The 19,727-nt window shown below is 45.4% G+C and overlaps 1 protein-coding gene across 7 annotated transcripts in view; it reads right to left on the reverse strand.

Moving 5' to 3' along the window:
- Positions 1–12,267: 12,267 nt before the first annotated feature.
- JAKMIP1 (janus kinase and microtubule interacting protein 1) overlaps positions 12,268–19,727 on the reverse strand; it is a 292,916-nt gene continuing 285,456 nt past the window's right edge. For all 7 annotated transcript variants that reach the window (XM_082266556.1, XM_082266551.1, XM_082266553.1 and 4 more), the window contains one exon: positions 12,268–12,513. In XM_082266556.1, the coding sequence (XP_082122682.1) occupies positions 12,481–12,513 (33 nt within the window). In that variant the 3' untranslated portion in view covers positions 12,268–12,480. The remainder of the gene's footprint in view (positions 12,514–19,727) is intronic.

Genomic DNA, 19,727 nt, shown 5'->3' on the forward strand with positions numbered 1-19,727 from the left:
TAGGCAGTTAGAAAGTAAAAGCTGCGTAAATTCCAGTATATACACCATAGTTTGTAGACGTTATAACTTTTGCGCAAACCAATAAATATACGCTTATTGAGATTTTGGGTACAGCATTGCATGACTGCATTATTACCATTTAAAGTCATGCAGTGCCAAATTGCAAAAAATGACCTGGTCATTAAGGGGGTAAAACCTTTCGCTCCTTAAGTGGGTAAAATTGTATTGAAATCGCAAAGAAAATATAAAAAAAATGGTAATTGTTTCTGATACACAGTGCTTTAGCAAAATAAATGTCATTCAGTTGGTGTTTACATGTATTTTAATGTTTATTTGGAAAGAGAATTAAGGGACACTGCCAGTAAGTAAATATGTAAAGGGCATGTGTAATATGCTTACACTGTATGGATAATTATACTGCAGCTTGTAGATGTGAGTGTGAAATAGTTCAACACCTGAGTCATTGTTTCCTAACAGGAAACAAAATTAATTATTCATTGAATATGAAACGCTGAATGAATATTTCAGTTTATTCTGCCAGCTAATGCAGCATTTGCAGCCTTGCAGAGTAGTCTATATACTATGAATGGATGGTCTTTGCAATACCGCTTACTTAAGGTAGGGGGCAGTGTGTCATTCTTTACCTGTATCAGGGCTGTAAGAAAATGTTTAATAGGATGTACAATCAAAGGGACTAAAGATTTGTTTACAAAGTGCTACATATGTGAAATAAAGCCTTTATAGGAAATATAAGTATTGTCACTTACATCTTTTTCCATAGTACGGGACTGCCGCACCCATTCCTATGACATGGTTGATGGTGTTATTTAGTAGTCACCTTGCTAAATCCACATACGTTATTATTAGTACTATTCTTTCAACAAACATATAGGAAGTTTTTTTATTTTTTAAATATTAACAATAAAGTAGAAATACAGGCAAAACTATTTTTTTATTTTGGATAGAGTAAAGGAGGGTTATAACCCCTGTCAAATTTTGTTTTCTCCATCTGTGTCCCATTGCAGAGATTTTGCTTTACCTCCTGTCACATGGCCAAACAGGAAGTGAGAAGAAATCCCTGCAAATGAAGAGAATTCCTTGGGAACCCCCAGGTCACCAGAACTAGTGTCTGATTGGAAGATTTCCTCTCTCTTACTTTTCAGAGGACAAGCCAAAATTTGGGATTTTGTTTTACTTTCACTTTCCATGATAATGAAAAACAAGACAAATAGAGAGGGTGAATCTCCTTAATGGGGACACAGACAGCAATAAAAACTGACGGGGGTTCTAACCCCTCTCCACTCTATCCAAAACTAAAATAAAGGTTTGTCTTTAGTTAAACTTTAACCACTTCTGGATGGCCTGCAGATTATATGCTGCGGCAGGGCGGCCCGGCTGCGCAAAATCACGTACATGTATGTGATTATGTGCGCGGGATTTTCGGGGGCACGCGGGAGCCACCGGAGCGCAGCTCCTGCTGTAAAAGGACACAGCAGGAGCCAATCAGTGGGTCCAGTGGTTGCGATGGCCGTCGGGACCCGCCGATCGTTCGGCGCAATAACAGAACAGCGGTCTGCCTATGTTAACAAGGCAGACCGCTGTTCTGTCAGGGAGGAAAAGAGAGATCTTGTGTTTCAGCTAAGTTAAAAGACAGATCTCTATTTTCCTCTAGTACAATCACTCCCCCCACAGTTAGAAAGCACTCCCTAGGAGCACGCTTAACCCCTTGATCACCCCTACTGTCAGCCCCTTTCCTTGCCAGTGTCATTTATACAGTAACAGTGCATTTGTTTTAGCACTGATTACTGTATTGGTGCCACAGGTCCCTAAAAAGTGTCACTTGATATCAGATTTGTCCACCGCAATGTTGCAGTCCCGCCAAAAATTGTTGATCGCTGCCATTACTAGTAAAAACAATAATAAAAAAAAAAAAGTCCATAAATCTATCCCATAGTGTAGACACTATGACCTTTGCGCTAACCCAATCAATATACGCTTATTGGGATTTTTTTTACCAAAAATATGCTGCAGAATACATATTGGCTTAAACTGATTAAACAATTTTATTTTTTTTTTTATTGAGAATGTTTTATAGCAGAAAGTAAAATATATTGTTTTTTTTTTTTTCAAAATTGTGGGGGTTTTTTTGTTTATAGAGCAAAAAATTAAAACGGCAGAGATGATCAAATACCAACAAAAGAAAGCTCTATTTGTGGGGAAAAAGGAAATAATTTTATTTAGGTACAGCGTCGCACGATCGCGCAATTTTCAGTTAAAGTTTGCAGTGCCGTATTGCAAAAAATGGCCTGGTCATTAGGGAGTAAAACCTTCTGGAGCTGAAGTGGTTAAGTAGGTGCACCATTTTCTTCTTTGTATCATTGTTGCAGTTCATCTCCAGCAGTGCAATTGATTTTCTTTCCTCTAATACAGAAGTATTAATATTCAATGAGGTCCTATCTGTAAAATTTTCTTCCCGCAGAGGCCTGAAATTTATGTTCGGTCTAAGGCTCCATGTACACGGGACGCTGGAAATGGCCGTTTAGGAGCAGTTGGGCGTTTTTTTCAGAAGCCCCTGAACGCAGCTCCATGTTATCTTATCTGTCCATGTACACAGGGTCGTTTACAGTCATTTGAAGGCAGTTGCGTTCAGGAACTTTTTTTAGAACGCAATTATTTGCGTTCGAACGTGTGTTTCCCGGCGTTTCAAACGCAGAAACGCGGCCGAACGTGACTAAACGTGATGAACCTGCGTTCAGCCACGTTATAAGTTTTTTTGCTTCCATTCAAAATCAATGGTTCCCTATTGATTTGAATGGAAGTCGCACCGCAAGTCGGATCCGACTTTCGGCGCGACCTGCACTGTGAGAATCTTGAGGGGGAACTCCACGCCAAAAATGGGAAAAAAAACTGCGTGGGGGTCCCCCCCAGGTTCCAAACCAGGCCCTTTGGGTCCGGTATGGAATTTGAGGGTAGCCCCATGCCGAAACAACGGTGTTGGTGCTTTGGGGCAGGGGGAGCTCTGCACCCCCCACCTCAAAGCACCTTGCCCCCATGTTGATAAGGACAAGGGCCTCATCCCCACAACCCTGGCCGGTGGTTGTGGGGGTCTGCGGGCAGGGGGCTCATCGGAATCTGGAAGCCCCCTTTAACAAGGGGGCCCCCCAGATCCCGGACCCCCTCCCTATATGAATGGGTATGGGGTACACTGTACCCCTACTCATTCACCACATAAAAGGCAGTGTATGGAAATAACGACAGGAGACGTTTTGGAAAATTTATTAAAAATCTTCATTCGGCTCTTCTTGTCTTCTCTCCGGGGTCTTCTGCTGTCCGCTCTCCTTGTCTTCTCCTCTCCGGGGTCTTCTGCTCTTTTGCTGTCCACTCTTCTTGTGTTCTCCTCTCCGGGGTCTTCTGCTCTTTTGCTGTCCGCTCTTCTCTTCTTTTCTTCTCCTCTCCGGTCTTCTGCTCTTTTGCTGTCGGCTCTTTTTCTTCCTCCGGTCCGACGACGACGACGTCTCCGGTGATTATGCCGGTCTCCGGACTCTGCAGCTTATTATATAGCCATTAGGGGCGTGGCCCCAATGAAGTCATCGAGAGGCCCCGCCCCCTAATGTCACAGATGACGTCATACGTTTTTTCGGCGTGGGGCTACCCTCAAATTCCATACCGGACCCGAAGGGCCTGGTTTGGAACCTGGGGGGGACCCCCACGCAGTTTTTTTTCCCATTTTTGGCGTGGAGTTCCCCCTCAAGATTCTCACAGTGCAGGTCGCGCCGCAAGTCAGATCCGACTTGCGGTGCGACTTCCATTCAAATCAATAGGCTCCCATAGGGAACCATTGATTTTGAATGGAGGCCGAAAAACGCTGCTAAAAGCAACGTGGCCAAACGTGCAATAACGCAAATGGAAGAAGCTACTGAAAGCACGTTTAACAGCTGCTTTTTCCCGGCGTCAGAAATAGCTTTGCAGGACGTTTTCTCTAACATCCCGTGTACATGGACCCTAAAGCCCCGTACACACGTTGCTGTCGGCCGCAAATATTCGGCCGCCGACCGATCGGCCGATTGTAGGCTTGTTAGTATGATGCTTCTGACAGCCGACAGCGCATTTTCGGCCGAACAGAATCTGTCGTGCAGGCATTAAAATTTTTGTAGGCCGACACCAGAACGGCCGATTGTTCGTCAGTCAGTACAGATTTCGGCCGACAGACAGCAGATTTGCAAGACTGGGCATGCTCAGAAAAGAAAAAACACAGGGAAAGTTAACCATCACATGACATCACTTCTGCAGTCGGCTGTTGTTGGCCGACAAAATTCGTGTGCAGTCTTTTGCAGTTTTCAACAGACAGGACAGCCCTGGACAAAAGACGGCCGATCGTTCGGCCAACGATTGGTACGTGTGTACGGGGCTTAAGACTTATATCCTAGTATACAGTCATGGCCAGAAATATTGGCACCCCTGCATTTCTGTCAGGCAATGCACCTCTTTGCCCAGAAAATTGTTACAATTACAAAGGTTCAGTGACGGTTCACACTTGTGCGATGCGGGAAGGCTGCGAATTCGCAGCCTGTTCCCGCATCGCATCCGCACAAGAGGCAGTTCACACTGCCATATGTGATACGCAGGGGGTGTCAATTAAATGTTAATGACACCCCCAGTTTGATCGCATATCGCAGTGCGATCTGACAGTTCGCACAGGATCGGATCACACAAGTGTGAACCACTGTGCAATCCGATCCTGATGCGGCTGAAAAAAAGGGTCATGTGCGACTTTTGTGCGGGTGCAGTGCGAATTTCAGCCATACAAAGTGTATGGCTGAATTTGCATCCGCACAGGAGATCGCATGTAATGAAGGAGCAGTGCGCTCCGAATTACATGAGATCAGCGCACCCGCAGTAGTGTGAACCGGCACTTAGGCATTCTCAAGTTGATTTCTGTTGGTTGTATTGGTATAACACAAAAAAGCAGAGAAACAAAAAGTCAAATCTGACACAATTCACGCAAAAATCCAAAAATGGACTGGACAAAATAATTGGCACCCTCAATTTAATATTTGTTAGCACACCCCTTGGAAAAAAATAATATAAATCAATCAATTATCAATAAGTTTCTTACGCCTCTCTACTGGAATTTTGGACCACTCTTCTTTCACCAACTGCTCCGGGTCTCTCAGATTGAAAGGGTTTCTTTTCCCAACTGCTGTTTTGACATCTCTCCACAGGTGCTCTATGGGATTTAGATCTGGACTCATTGTTGGGCAGTTCAATACTCTTCAGCGCTTTGTGTTAAACCATTTCTGGAGGCTTTGGGTCATTGTCCTGCTGTAAGACCCATGACCTCTGACAGGGACCCAACTTTCTGATACTGGGCCCTACATTGCACCCCAGAATTCTTTGGCAGTCTTTAGATTTCATAATGCCATGCACATGGTAAAGACATTCAGTGCCTGAAACTGCAAAGCAACCCCAAAACATCAGTGAACCTCTGCAATGTTTGACTGTAGGGACTGAATTCTTTTCTTCAACCCCTTCCCACTGACCGTCTCCTGGCCCATTAAGGGTTCTAAAAGCCAGGAGGCGGGGGCAGGCATTCAGGTCCGGTAACTGCTGTGATTGGCTGTCACATGATTGGAAAGCTCCCGATCATGTGACCACATATGTCCCGTCCCGCATATATGTGTGATTGAATTTGTCTGGAAGTTGATAGAGGTTCTTTTTCCACCAGTCCAACAATCCTTCCTTCCAATCTTTGATCAATTATTCTCTTTCATCTACCTCCAAGGAGATTAGCTACAGTGCCATGGGATGTAAACGTCTTGACAATGTTGTGCACAGTGGACACAGGAACATTATGATCCCTGGAGATGGACTTGTAAACTTGAGATTGTCCATGCTTTTCCAAAACGTTTGTTCTCAAATCCTCAGACAATGTTTTGCTGCTCTTTCTCTTCTCATGCTCCCTGTGGCACACGGAGACACATTTTAACCGGTTGCCAGTGTGATTTCTATATTGTTAGCACCTGTTACTTGATACAGGTGAGTTTAATTACAAATTACAGGAGCATCATACACTTGAAATGCAATTATTTCTTACAATTTTGAGAAGGTGCCAATAATTTTGTCCAGTCCATTTTTGGAGTTTTGCGAGGAATGTGTCAGATTTGGCTTTTTGTTTCTCCACTTTTTGTGTCATACCAATACAAATAAAATAAATAAACATGAGAATGCCTAAACCAGTGATGGCAAACCTTGGCACCCCAGATGTTTTGGAACTACATTTCCCATGATGCTCATGCACTCTGAAGTGTAGTTGAGCATCATGGGAAATGTAGTTCCAAAACATCTGGGGTGCCAAGGTTCGCCATCACTGGCCTAAACATTTGTAATTGCAACAATTTTCTGGGTGAAGTGGGGCATTATCTGACAGAAATGCAGGGATGCCAATATTTTTAGCCATGACTTTGTGTAGTCATTTTATGTCTATGAAAAAAGAAGAAATGTGCAATTTCTATATGATTTCAATCATTTTTATTATCATTTTTCATTGAGCCCCCATCAGAGTGCCCCTTACATCAGGTAACACCATCAGAGTGCCCCCTTACATCAGGTGTCCCCATCAAAGTGCTCCTTTACATCAGGTACCCCTATCAGAGTGCCCCGTTACATCAGGTGTCCCCATCAGATTGCTCCCTTACATCAGATGTCCCCATCAGAGTGCCCCCTTACATCAGGTGTCCCCATCAGATTGCTCCCTTACATCAGATGTCCCCATCAGAGTGCTCCCTTAAATCAGGTAGCCCCATCAGAGTGCCCCCTTACATTAGGTACCCCTATCAGAGTGCCCCCTTACATCAGGTACACCCATCAGAGTGCCCCCTTACATCAGGTGTCTCCATTAGAGTGCTCCCTTCAGGTGTCCCCATCAGAGTGCCCCCTTACATCAGGTACCCCCATCAGAGTGCCCCCTTACATCAGGTACACCCATCAGAGTGCCCCCTTACATCAGGTACCCCTATCAGAGTGCCCCGTTACATCAGGTGTCCCCATCAGATTGCTCCCTTACATCAGATGTCCCCATTAGAGTGCCCCCTTACATCAGGTGTCCCCATCAGATTGCTCCCTTACATCAGATGTCCCCATCAGAGTGCCCCTTTACATCAGGTGTCCCCATCAGATTGCTCCCTTACATCAGATGTCCCCATCAGAGTGTTCCCTTACATCAGGTACATCCATCAGAGTGCTCCTTTACATCAGGTGTCCCCATCAGAGTGCCCCTTTACATCAGGTACCCCATCAGAGTGCCCCCTTACATCAGGTACACCCATCAGAGTGCCCCTTACATCAGGTGTCCCCATCAGAGTGCTTCCTTACATCAGCTGTCCCCATCAGAGTGCTCCCTTAAATCAGATGTCCCCATCAGAGTGCTCCTTTACATCAGGTGTCCCCATCGGAGTGCCCCCTTACATCAGGTACTCCTATTAGAGTGCCCCCTTACATCAGATGTCACCATCAGAGTGCTCCCTTACATCAGGTGTCCCCATCAGAGTGCTCCCTTACATCAGATGTCCCCATCAGAGTGTTCCCTTTCATCAGATACACCCATCAGAGTGCTCCTTTACATCTGGTGTCCCCGTCAGAGTGCTCCCTTACATCAGGTACCCCTATCAGAGTGCCCCCTTACATCAGGTACACCCATCAGAGTGCTCCCCTACATCAGGTACACCCATCAGAGTGCCCCCTTACATCAGGTACACCCATCAGAATGCCCCCTTACATCAGGTGTCCCCATCAGAGTGCTCCCTTACATCAGGTGTCCCCATAAGAGTGCTCCCTTACATCAGGTGTCCCCATCAGAGTGCTCCCTTACATCAGGTGTCCCCATCAGAGTGCTCCCTTACATCTGGTGTCCCCCTCACAGTGTGCCATGACCTTTTAAAACCAGGCAGGCAGAGAGCTGGAGTCGATGTCAATGGTTGTTATGATACTCGAAATTTTACCAGCCAATTACTGCTATGGGGGAACACTGCTGAGGACATTCTGTTTGGCTGGATATAACTGTCACTAGGTCTGGATCCATGCCACTGTCCCCCATTTAGTGATGCCTTTTTTATTAGATAGTCCTCTATTTAAAGTTTATACAAATCACACACTTTTTTTTTTTGTTTTACCTGCAGTATAGAAGGATTAGAACTGCAGTCAAGTTTTTTTTCTGTCTGTGTACTGTAGGTTCACCCTCTGTTTCTCTTCATGACCATAGTCAGAGGGGCAGAGAGTGAGGGGAAATCCCACATTTTTACAGCTGTCGCCAGAACAAGAAGTGATGGAACATTTTGTGATGGAAACTTGTGGGTGGGGGGGACAGTAAAAAAAAAACAAAACAAAAAAAAAACGTGTGGTTGAGCATTGTTTTTACCACCCCCAACCACCCTCCTTAAGCTGTAACTGCAGCTGAGGGGGTATACATAATAGAAAATGATCCCTGCTGTTACAATTCGTGGACAGTACCACCTGCTGAACATGGCCTATTCAACCCTGTGCTGGTGAAGAGGAGGCGATAACCTGTAGTACCTCCTCACCGCCTTTAAATGCCACCTGAAGAACGATCCGAACAGAGGATAACAAAAGTGTAAACGTGGCCTAAGAGGGGAATTCTCCCCACTTTGTAAAGATTTCTTCTCACTTTCCTTTGCATCTTTCAGACAGTAAAAAAAAGTGAAATCACCCCAATGGGATACAGAAATATTATATATGGTTTTCATATTGCCAATTTGTATCCAGCAGGTTGTGAGTTTCAAGTAGGAGCAGCAGACTACCAGTCTCTGAAGAGCAGTGGAGGTCATATTACCCACAATGCCAGTTAACGTCCATGGGAGAAGCACACCCATTTCCACTCTCCTAACAGCCACCCATTTGGTTTAGTCACTTATACCCAGAGTGCCCCTAAGCTTGAAGGCAGTGCTAGGCTTCCTTTTTAGAAAGCCCAGCTTGGTTTGCAAAGAGAGAATTCTACATTAACACAGTTTTAAATGTTTATGTATAAAATATACATATAAATAGGGGCGTGGCTTCAACCTAGGATGTGAGCAGCCACAGATTTTAGGAGCTCTGTCTTAGCACACTATGTCATGTGGGAATGTTATCTTGCTTATTCCTGGCACCGTCTGCCCAGTTCTAATCCACATGCTAGCATTCTGCTGGGTTTGTTTTGATGTCCCAGATTTCTTATCCTTTACCAAATAAAGTTATGTGAAGGATTGTTATCAGACTCCAGCTATCCCTTCGAAAATGTATGCGTTGGAGTTGTAGGAGGACCTGAGCTGTGGAGGCTGACGTCCTTTGTGTGTATACTAGCACGGAGGTGGAGATACTCTTGTGATACTTCTTCAAACCTCCCAACTTTTTGAGATGGGAACGAGGGAAACCTGTTAAAAAAGTATGTAGGCATAGGTCACACCCCATGCAATGCCCTTTTAAAGGGTAATTATACAAAAAAAACATATTAGGTAATCCCACAAGTGCTTTTTTTTTACCACCACTATTCTTTTATACTGGTTTTATATGGCAGACCACATACTATATATATACGGCAGCAGAGTGGCTCCCCCCGGCAAAACCACGTATGGGTACGTCGGTTGCCTGGGGGCAGCTAGGGGGCGAGCACACGCTGCCGATGGTGCAATTCCGCTCCTGATCGTCAGCGGGGAAGCCGATGCTTGTGTCAGGCGGCTCCGATTGCCACCTGACACCCGCGATCGCTCCCCACTGAGAGAGAAGGACGGTCAGCTGTTGTAAACACAGCTGACCGTTCTTCTCCCTGAAATGATCACAGAGTTCATGTGATCCTTCCATATAGGATCACATGTCTCTATGGTCATTTCACAAGCCCCCCCCCCCCCCACAGTTAGAATCACTCCCCTAGGCTCACATTTAACCCATTGATTACCCACAGGGTTAATCCCTTCCCTGCCAGTGTCATTATTACAGTAACAGTGCATATTTCTAGCACTGATTACTGTAGTAATGTCACTGGTACCCCCAAAAGTGTCAAAAATGTCAGTTAGGGGTCAGATCTGTCCGCCGCAATGTCGCAGTCCCGCAAAAAATCGCAGATCGCTGCCATATTACTAGTAAAAAAAGAAAAATAAACCAATAAAAATTACATAAATCTTTCCGTAGTTAGTAGACGCAATAACTTTTGCGCAAACCAATCAAATAACGCTTATTGCGATTTTTTTTACCAAGAATATGTAGCAGAAAACAAATTGGCCTAGGATGTTAAAAAAATGTTAAACTTATTTGGTTCAGATGGTGTCAATCGTGTGTGGCAGCAACCAGGTGAGGAGTACAAAGACAAGTGTGTCTTGCCTACAGTCAACAATGGTGATAGGAGTGTCATGGTCTGGGGATGCATGAGTGCTGCCAGCACTGGGGAGCTACAGTTCATTGAGGGAACCATGAATGCCAACATGTACTGTGACAAACTGAAGAAGAGCATGATCCCCTCCCTTCAGAGACTGGGCCGCAGGGCAGTATGATAACGACCACAAACACACCTCCAAGACGACCACTGCCTTGCTAAAGAAGTAAAGGTGATGGACTGGCCAAGCATGTCTCTAGACCTAAACCCTATTGAGGATCTGTGGGGCATCCTCAAATGGAAGGTGGAGGACAGCAAGGTCTCTAACATCCACCAGCTCTGTGATGTCGTCATGGAGGAGTGGAAGAGGACTCCAGTGGCAACCTGTGAAGCTCTGGTGAACTCCATGCTCAAGAGGGCTAAGGCAGTGCTGGAAAATAATGGTGGCCACACAAAATATTGACACTTTGGGCCCAATTAGGACATAGGGGTGTACTCACTTTTGTTGCCAGCAGTTTAGACAATAATGGCTGTTTGTTGAGTTATTTTGAGGGGACAGCAAATTTACACTGTTATACAAGCTGTACACTCACTACTTTACATTGTAGCAAAGTATCATTTCTTCAGTGTTGTCACATGAAAAGATATAATAAAATATTTACAAAAATGTGAGGGGTGTACTCATTTTTGTGAGATACTGTAGATGTCTACAGAATCCATGAACAGATACTTATGTGGGAGTATAAAACCAGTTTGAGGCAAGCAAAAGTCTGTCAACACTGACCTTTAGTCATTTAACCCCTGCTCTTCCCTGCTCTCTTATATGTCTGATATGCAGCACGATGCACCAAACAAATATTGTAATCGAAGGGATGATATGACCAGTGTGAAAAAGAAAACCAGGCAGTAATTTCTGATAACAAAGTTTTTTTGTCTTTATATTTTGCATTATTGTTTTGGATATTCAATAATTTATTATTCTGCTAAAATGTCATTGTAAACCATGTTAATACTTTGAGGTTGTTTTACCAAAGGCGTAGAGCATGTTCAATGAATGTTCACTCATCTTAGTGCCCAAATATGTGCAACGGAAAATAAACTGGAGTTCTACTTGCTCGTGATTGCACTCACTAAGCTAAAGCCCTGTACACACTGGCCGAATATCGGGTGGTATCAGCCATTTCAATAGAAACCGGATGACATTCAGCCCATGTGTACTGCAGCCGGTCCAACAGAAGCCGACCGAATGTTAGGCTTCTGTTGAAGGGGCATGACTGAAAAAGGTCTGCCTAATCGGCATCCGATGGTCGGGGCCATCCCTGTGTCAGAACACAATAGCTCAACAGAGGGATCGCTGTACTAACCCCTGATTGTTAGTACAGGATCTCCTTCCAAGCGCTTCAGTTTTTTCCGTTCAGCTCACTGGGTTGAACGAAAACAAGAAAGTGTGTACTAGGCGTAAGGGAATTTTCACTTTACTTACTAAATAAGGCACAGTTGTGGGCACTTCAATTAATCGATCATGTTGGGGCAAAAGTACATTTTAAAATTGTATTTGCACATGATTGGGTCTTTTGTTTCACCTCATTCACGAAGATAATTGAAAATTATATTTGCAAAGTGAAAATGACCTTTGAGAGTAAACAGTAAATCAGGGTCGTTGTCTGGACTTATACTAAGGATACCATGTTTTAATTTTTTTCTGTTCATGTAAAAACATTGAAGTGTCTAGTCTCTGATATAACTGAACACAAACCAAATAATTTGAAGTAATCATAGATATAAAATCATCTAAAAAATGATACACCGGTTTGTAAACCTGTTCAAGAAAACTGAGGGCATCATTTTAGAAGCTAAAAATAAAAAAATGACATAGGAAATGCAAAAAAGATAAAGAGATTTTAGTGCCATTGTGCATTTATTAATTTTTTTATTTACTATGTTTTCATCCATTTTGTTAGAGTCTCTGAATATTGGGACTATTGCTGTGCAACAAATTTAGTCCAGTTAAAAACTAAATAGGTACAAAACTTATAATTTAAAGAGTCGTCTGGCAGCTCAGGCCAGTCCTGTGGTTAAAAAATAAAATGAGATCAGTGTCTGTTTTGGCAGTTGCAGAAGAGTCAGATGTTTACCCCATGTGCTCTTTTCAAACCCTGCAATAAAAAAAAAGAAAATAGATTACTAGAAAGCTGTAGGAAATATCATATTCCACCTCCTGCCCCTATATTGGCCAGTATTTTATTGTAAAGCAAAGGAAGGCACGGTGCATAAATGACAAACCTATTGTTAATTAGTGGAGAAGTGTCCCCTTACATTGGTGGTCAGTGTGAGAATGATCCTCTTAGATAAGTGGATAATAGGAATAGGGCCCCCCTACAATGGTGGTAAGTGAACAGAATGCCCCTTACATTGTGAAGAATGTCCTTCCTGGTTTTCCAAGGAACTGGTAATGTAGTCAGTGCCTTCCAGTTGCCCCCTGGGAAGGCTATGTCAGCATTACCTTCCAGAGAGTTCTGATGGTCAAACTGTGAGATCTTGGGGAAATGCTACTTCTGAGACTCCCAAATATCTCACTCGGATGGTGAGTGTTGGATGGAATAATGGTCTCCACAGCCCCCTATAAAACTCCCCGTGTCCCCCCTAGGATGGTAGTTGTATTGAAGGTGCCTTTTTTCATCTCCTTTGTACGTTAAATGAGAACCCAGTGCCTCTTCAACTGTACCTTCTGTGACTTCTCCTATTTCATGGTCTTGAGCCTACTAATATGTTGGGTGATGTTAGCACCTAATGTACTCTGTTTCTTGTTAGCTTTACTATTATGTTTTAAATTGTGTTAGCTATGAGCCAAGGTATGCCTAATTGGCTCTGTTATGTACTTACAGCAGCATGAGCAGTGGTTGGCATAATGACACTTAACAATAACAAACCGCATATGTCCAAAATTAAACTTTATACATAAACACTGTTTGCTCCTGAATTGCAAAGATCTACTAATATGTTTCCATAGTGGGTGTCCAGGCACTCATATATTCTGTATATGCTGTATATATTACTTCAACCATTCTTCACCTTTATTGGGCAACAAAATTGTGAAAATGACCTTGACAGGTCTTCTACTCTACTTTCTCCTTTTTTCCATAGCAGCCAATCAGCTTTCACTTTACCTAATGCAGTTAAGTTGAGAGATTATTTCTTGGTCTACATCAATGTTTTTTTCGCTGTTATTTTAAACCACCCCAACAGTACAAGCACTGGCTCATTGTTAATATTATGCCCTCGTGTGGTTAAATGGTCAGTCTACCCAAGATGCTGAAGTGTTAAACCACATAACAATTATTCATCTATTGACGACTCTGGTGGTAAGATCTCTGCACTTGAGTTCCTGGGTCTACCTACCAGAGCAATTATAAATGGTCTCACTATCTCTGAGACCAATTTCCTTCAATCCAGGAGACACTGGTGCTGGACCTAAGAGACATGGGTTTTCAGGGGATATCACCAAGTAGAAGGTTATATTTGCAGCCAGATCAGTATTTTATTATTTTTAAAACAACTGCACTATTTGTATATTGTATACAATATAAATTTATATATATATATATATATATATATATATATATATATATATATATATACACACACACACTCACCGGCTAATTTATTAGCTACAGTGCTCATATCGGGTTGGACCCCCTTTTGCCTTCAGAACTGCCTTGATTCTTCATGGTATAGATTCAACAAGGTGTTGGAAACATTTCTCAGGAATTTTGGTCTTTATTGACACGATAGCATCATGCAGTTGCTGCAGATTTGTCGGCTGCACATTCATGATGCAAGTCTTCCGTTCCACCACAACCCAAAGGTGCTCTGTTTGGGATCTAGTGATTGTGGACACCATTGGAGTACAGGGACCTCATTGTTACCAAGCAATTGAACAGGTGTACCTAATAAAGTGGCCAGTGAGTATATATTGAAATTGTAACTGGATATCTTCTAAAAATTCAGCAAGTGATTCAGCCCGTCATACATCTTCTAGGAATAAAATCATGTTTGTGTGAACCACCCTTTTAAGTAATCCTTAAAGGGTAACTCTACTTTCATGGGAGAAATAATATAGCGTATTCAATTGCGACAAAAGTCATATTGTAATTGAATGTTATTAAAAATTACCTTTCCTTTTCAATCTGCAGCTCTGTAATTTTCTGAAATTTCAAAGCAATATGGCTACCTGGAGTTGTCCTGTACACAGAATGTGTACTGAACACCCCCCAGAAACATCACGTGCTTTTGTGAAATACTCCCAATATTGGACACATCTAAAGGGATGCAGGCCCAGCAGCTGATTGATAATTATGAAACCACTCCCATTGGATTCACTTTCCCAAAAGGGCACAGAGAAACACAGAGGGTTTTCTTCAGAATAACACAAGGTAGGAATCTGCAACAAAGGTTGGTATAATCCTTGTAATGTATATAGATCACCCAGAGGGGAATGTTTTTTTCTCAACAAAAGTGGAGTTACACTTTAAGCCGAAAATGGGATTTTTGACTTACTGTAAAAATCCATTTCTCTGATGTTCATTGACAGACACAGCTCCTGGTATTCATAACCATTGGGTTATACTGCCCCCTACAGGAGTAGGACACTAGGCAGAAAAAAATTCTGGCTACACCCATAGGCAGTCCCAGGGGGTATACTCCCTCTCTCTGCTATAGCCACGTTTTGTAACATGCAGTGTCAGGAGAAGAATAACTCCACAGAGGGGTGGGTGCTGTTTCTCGTTCATTGACAGACACAGCTCCTTGTATTCATAACCATTGGGCCTTTCCAATGCAGTGTTGAACATGAGGGATGGGAACAACCAAAAAGTTCTCCAAGGCTAAACAATAGCCAACCAGGAAACAGGGGCTCAACCAAACAACCGGAGCCCACCTGAAAAAAAAAAATAATACACCATTAAAGAGGATCAGGTCCTCTTAAACAGCAGCCTGCAAAACCTTGCGGCCAAAGGAAGCATCCGCAGATGCCCATACATCCACTTTAAAAATGTGCACCGACGACCAGGTGGCAACCTTGCAAACCTGCGTCACTGATGCCTGATAATGGAAAGCCCAGGAGGCACAAAGCGCCCCAGTAGAGTGCGCCTTGACAGGGAAAAGAGGATCCTGACCCCTGATGGAATAGGCCTGAACCACCGTCTATTTGATCCATCTGGAAATGGCTGCAGAGGAAACGGACAAACCTTTTTGAGGTCCATCCGTGATCACAAATAGAGAGTCTGACTTCCTAAAAGACTCGGTAGCTGCCAGGTGCACCCTAATTGCCCGGACCACATCCAAGACATGCAAGGTAATTTCCTTCAGATGTTTAAGCCTGAGACAAAGGAAAGGCAAAACAATGTCTTCATTCAAATGAAAGTTAGAGACAACCTTTGGAAGGAATGATGGACAAGGGCGAAGAACGACCTTATCCCTGTGAATCACCAGGCAAGGTAAACGACAGGATAAAAGGAGGTTTCTGCAGATCCCAAGGCGACAACGGCGACGGCTCTGGAGGAACCAAATGTCGGACACCTTGAGGAAGGTACACAACAGAAGAGAGTGTGTGGCCGTCAAAGCCGGCACTTGGCCCTTGATGGTACTCAAGGCAAATTTCTGTTCAACCCCCCCCCCGTTGAAGGAAGGTTAAGATCTGAGCTATTGAGAAGGAGTGACTAACACCACGCAATGTACGTCTTGCACGTACGATGGTAGATCTTCCTAGAAGTAGATTTCCTAGCTTTCAACAGTGTAGGAATCACTGACTCAGATAAACCCGTATCCCTCAGCCCCTGGCGTTCAACAGCCAAGCCATCAAAGCCAGCGACTGTAAAGCAGAATGAAAGATCAGTCCTTGGGACAGAAGATCCTCCCTGAGAGGAAGCTTCCAAGAAACGTCGGCGACCAGCTGCACCAGATCGGTGTACCAGTGACTTCTTTGTTCCCCAACTTAGCCGTATCTGATTGTCCAGAGACTGCGGAGTCTTGTCCCATTTGGCCAGAATCTCCTTTTGCAGGGACCTCGTATTGGAACTGTGCAAATGGAACCACCTTGAAGGTAGACACCATCAGGCCCAGCACCCGCATGCAAGTCCGGAGGGACGACCATCTGTTGGACAGCAGGAGGCGAATTGCAGCCTGCAATTTTTGGAGTTTGTCCAGAGGAAGGAGCACTCTGGCTAAGGCCGAGTCCAGAGCCAGACCCAGATAGTCCATCTTCGTGGACGGAACCAGAGCAGACTTCTGAAGGTTCAGAATCCAGCTGAACTCCCGCAGTTTGTATTGTGATCTCCAGGTTGTCCACCAGAGATGTAGGGGGCTCTGCTCGCAGAAGGAGGTCGTCCAAGTAGCCCAGTACTGCAATCCCCCGTTGACATTTCAAGGCTAGCACCGGGGCTAACACTTTTGCGAAGACCCGCGGAGCAGAGGTGAGACTAAAGGGTAACGCCACAAACTGATAATGCTCCTCCCCCACAGAAATGCGATGACAACACTGGTGACTGGCACAAATTGGAATGTAAAGGTAGGCATCCTTGATATCGATAGAGGCGAGGAAATCCCCCTGATGCAGGGATGCCCCCACTGTTCGAATGGACTTCATTCTAAACTTCTGTACCCGCACAATGCAGTTTACGCCTTGAGGTCCAGGATTGGATGCACTTTGCCTTCTGTCCTGGGGCCCGTGAACAGGTTTGAGTAAAAACCCTGAAAACGTTCCAAAGTCGGAGCCGGGACAATCACCCCTTGAAAGAACAGGTCTTGTACCTGCCCCAAACAAGCCCTGTAAGCGGTCTGGGGACAGGCACAAGTTGGAAGGAAAAAACCTTGCTGGGGGACAAGAGTGAAACTCAATCTTGTAGCCAGACCAAATGACTTTGTGGACCCACTTGTCTTGCACCAGGGAAGTCCACGGGTCCAGAAACCAGCGAATATGGCCCCCCATCCCCGATACGGGTGAGGGAGCACCTTCATGCTGAAGAAGCCTTGTCCGCGGGTCTGGAGAAGCCCGATCTTGGCTGGCCAGACCAGGTTCATTTGGATCCTCCTAAAGAGGTCCTGAAACAATTCGAGCCCTTGTCAGTCGACCCTGAGGGATGAAAAAAGCCTCTTTTGAAGTCTGATCCGCAGACCAGCACTTGAGCCAAAAAACATGCCAAAGGACCACTGCCAAAGCAGAGAGGCGAGCCATCAGGGGAGCTGCATCCAAAGAGGCATCACAGATAAACTGCAGCCCCTGGACCAGCTAGTCCGCCAGCTCGACAAAGGCAGGGGGAAGCTGTTACCGTGGATCACTGTACAGGTACGGCAATTTGCGCAGCTGAGCCAGCCTGCCACAGTTTATATGCGGTGGGCGGTTATCAAGTGGTTAAAGGCCGGGGACTCTTCAACCGGAATCATGGTTGCCTTGTTTAATCTGGAAACAGGAGGGTCCAACACCGGTGGCACAGTCCACTTCTTAAGAAGGGAATCTTCATAGGGGGGTAATGCCTAGTAAACAGCTTGAGGACCCCACACTTTGGTCGTCCCCACTCTTTAGCAACAATTCTGTTAAAATAGGCAGGGAAAGAAAACACCTTTGCCACTCTGAATGGCTTGTGGGTGCCAAAGGGTACCCAGCTGTGTCCTCCATCTTCAGGGTCTCACGCTCAGATACAATCAGTGCATCCACCAGCGCCTTTTCATGCACGGTCCCAGATGTGGAGGAATCATTCTCACTATCAGAGGATTCCAAGCTCATGGTTGCAGACCCAGCAGGGTGACCCACGTATGCGGAGGCCAAATCAGATTCAGGATCTGATGAGGCAGGGGAAGGGGGGGTGCTTTTTGCTAGCGCATCGCCCGCAAGCCACCTCCACTCGGGACACAAGGGATTCCAGGACCGCCGTCAGTGCATGGATGGATAGTTGGGACCCCGAAGGCTCCGCAGCCTCAGAGAGGGGATCAAGTGGGGAAATGTGCTCCAAAGACTCCATGAGTCATCAGGCGGACCCCACAAAAGTGTAAAACACTGCTAAGGGACAACACCCACCGTGCTGGCAGCACCACCCAGAGGCCAGGCACAAAGCACCAAGTGATCCTCAGCAGAGAGGGAGAGGGACCCCACCAGACTCACCACCCGCAGAGACAAGCACCTGCAGCCACCAGGATAATCTGCACTACAAGTGCGGGAATCAAGAAGTAAAAGGATTCTGGTGTCAGCACCAGGGGATGAGGAGGGCTCCCACCGCCAACCACAGGACTCCACTGTCATGGCCGCCGCTATGTTCAATGGCAAACCACAGCAAAATGGCCACCCAACTACACAAACATGGCCGCTGTGTATAGAACACACAGGTTACAACAAAATGGCGGCCCCGCGTGGCACCAAGAGGCATACAGGGACCAAGGATTGGGAGACTAGGCCTCAAGGACAGATCCAGGAACCCTCGTAAGGTACAACCCCCCGCCCCTCTCCACTTAGTCGTTTGTCCAGTCACCGGCAGCGCACCCCCCCGCCACCATCACCAGTCAGTGCCCTGCCCCCATCCCTGGAAAGTGGCCATAGCACACAAACAGCCCCAGCATAGATGGAAGGGGGGGCAGGATGAGGGACTCGGCAAGGAAAGATGCCTGCGGAAAGGAGGGGCACCGGGGGTCCCACTGTCCCAAGGGAGGGCCCGCGTCCACCCCAAAACCCTCCAGGGGAGAGGGGGGACAGCTACTTACCATACCAGGAACCAGGTGGGCACTGCTCCAGACAGAACTCCTCTTTATCGAAATGGGGGGCTGTCGGCCAGGAGGAGCGCTGTGACTCGGGCCGAGACCTGGTCGTATGCGACTTTGGGAAGCGTTTAACTCGCAGGCCAGCCCCCATCTAGTGGGGCTATGTCACGGCTGACCTAGCGCGGAGCTGAGGTCTGTGCGCACTCGCTGGCCAAAGTGGGATCTAGTTATCCAGCTGTCACCCAGTCCGGCAATTGATTGTAGATCTCACAGGAAAAATCCAGGAGGAAATAATTTCCTATCTAAAAAATGTTGCCAGGACCAGAGATCCCAGCAAGGAATCACATCCTCATTCCTGACCAGGCAGAAAAAAAACTGAGTGGCTATAGCAGAGAGAGGGAGTATACCCTCCGGGACTGCCCATGGGTGTAGCCAGAATTTTTTCTGCCTAGTGTCCTAATCCTGTAGGAGGCAGAATAACCTAATGGTTATGAATACCAGGAAGTGTGTCCTCAATGAACGGAAGAGAAAATATTGTTTTTTTTTATTGTGGATAGGGCAAGGAATGGTTTATTCCTCTCTCAGTTTTTTTAGCATCTCCGTTAATGGGGGAGATGTCCCTTCA

This window comes from Pelophylax lessonae (assembly GCF_965119305.1).
Source record: "Pelophylax lessonae genome assembly, chromosome: 1".
NCBI classification, from domain to species: domain Eukaryota; kingdom Metazoa; phylum Chordata; class Amphibia; order Anura; family Ranidae; genus Pelophylax; species Pelophylax lessonae.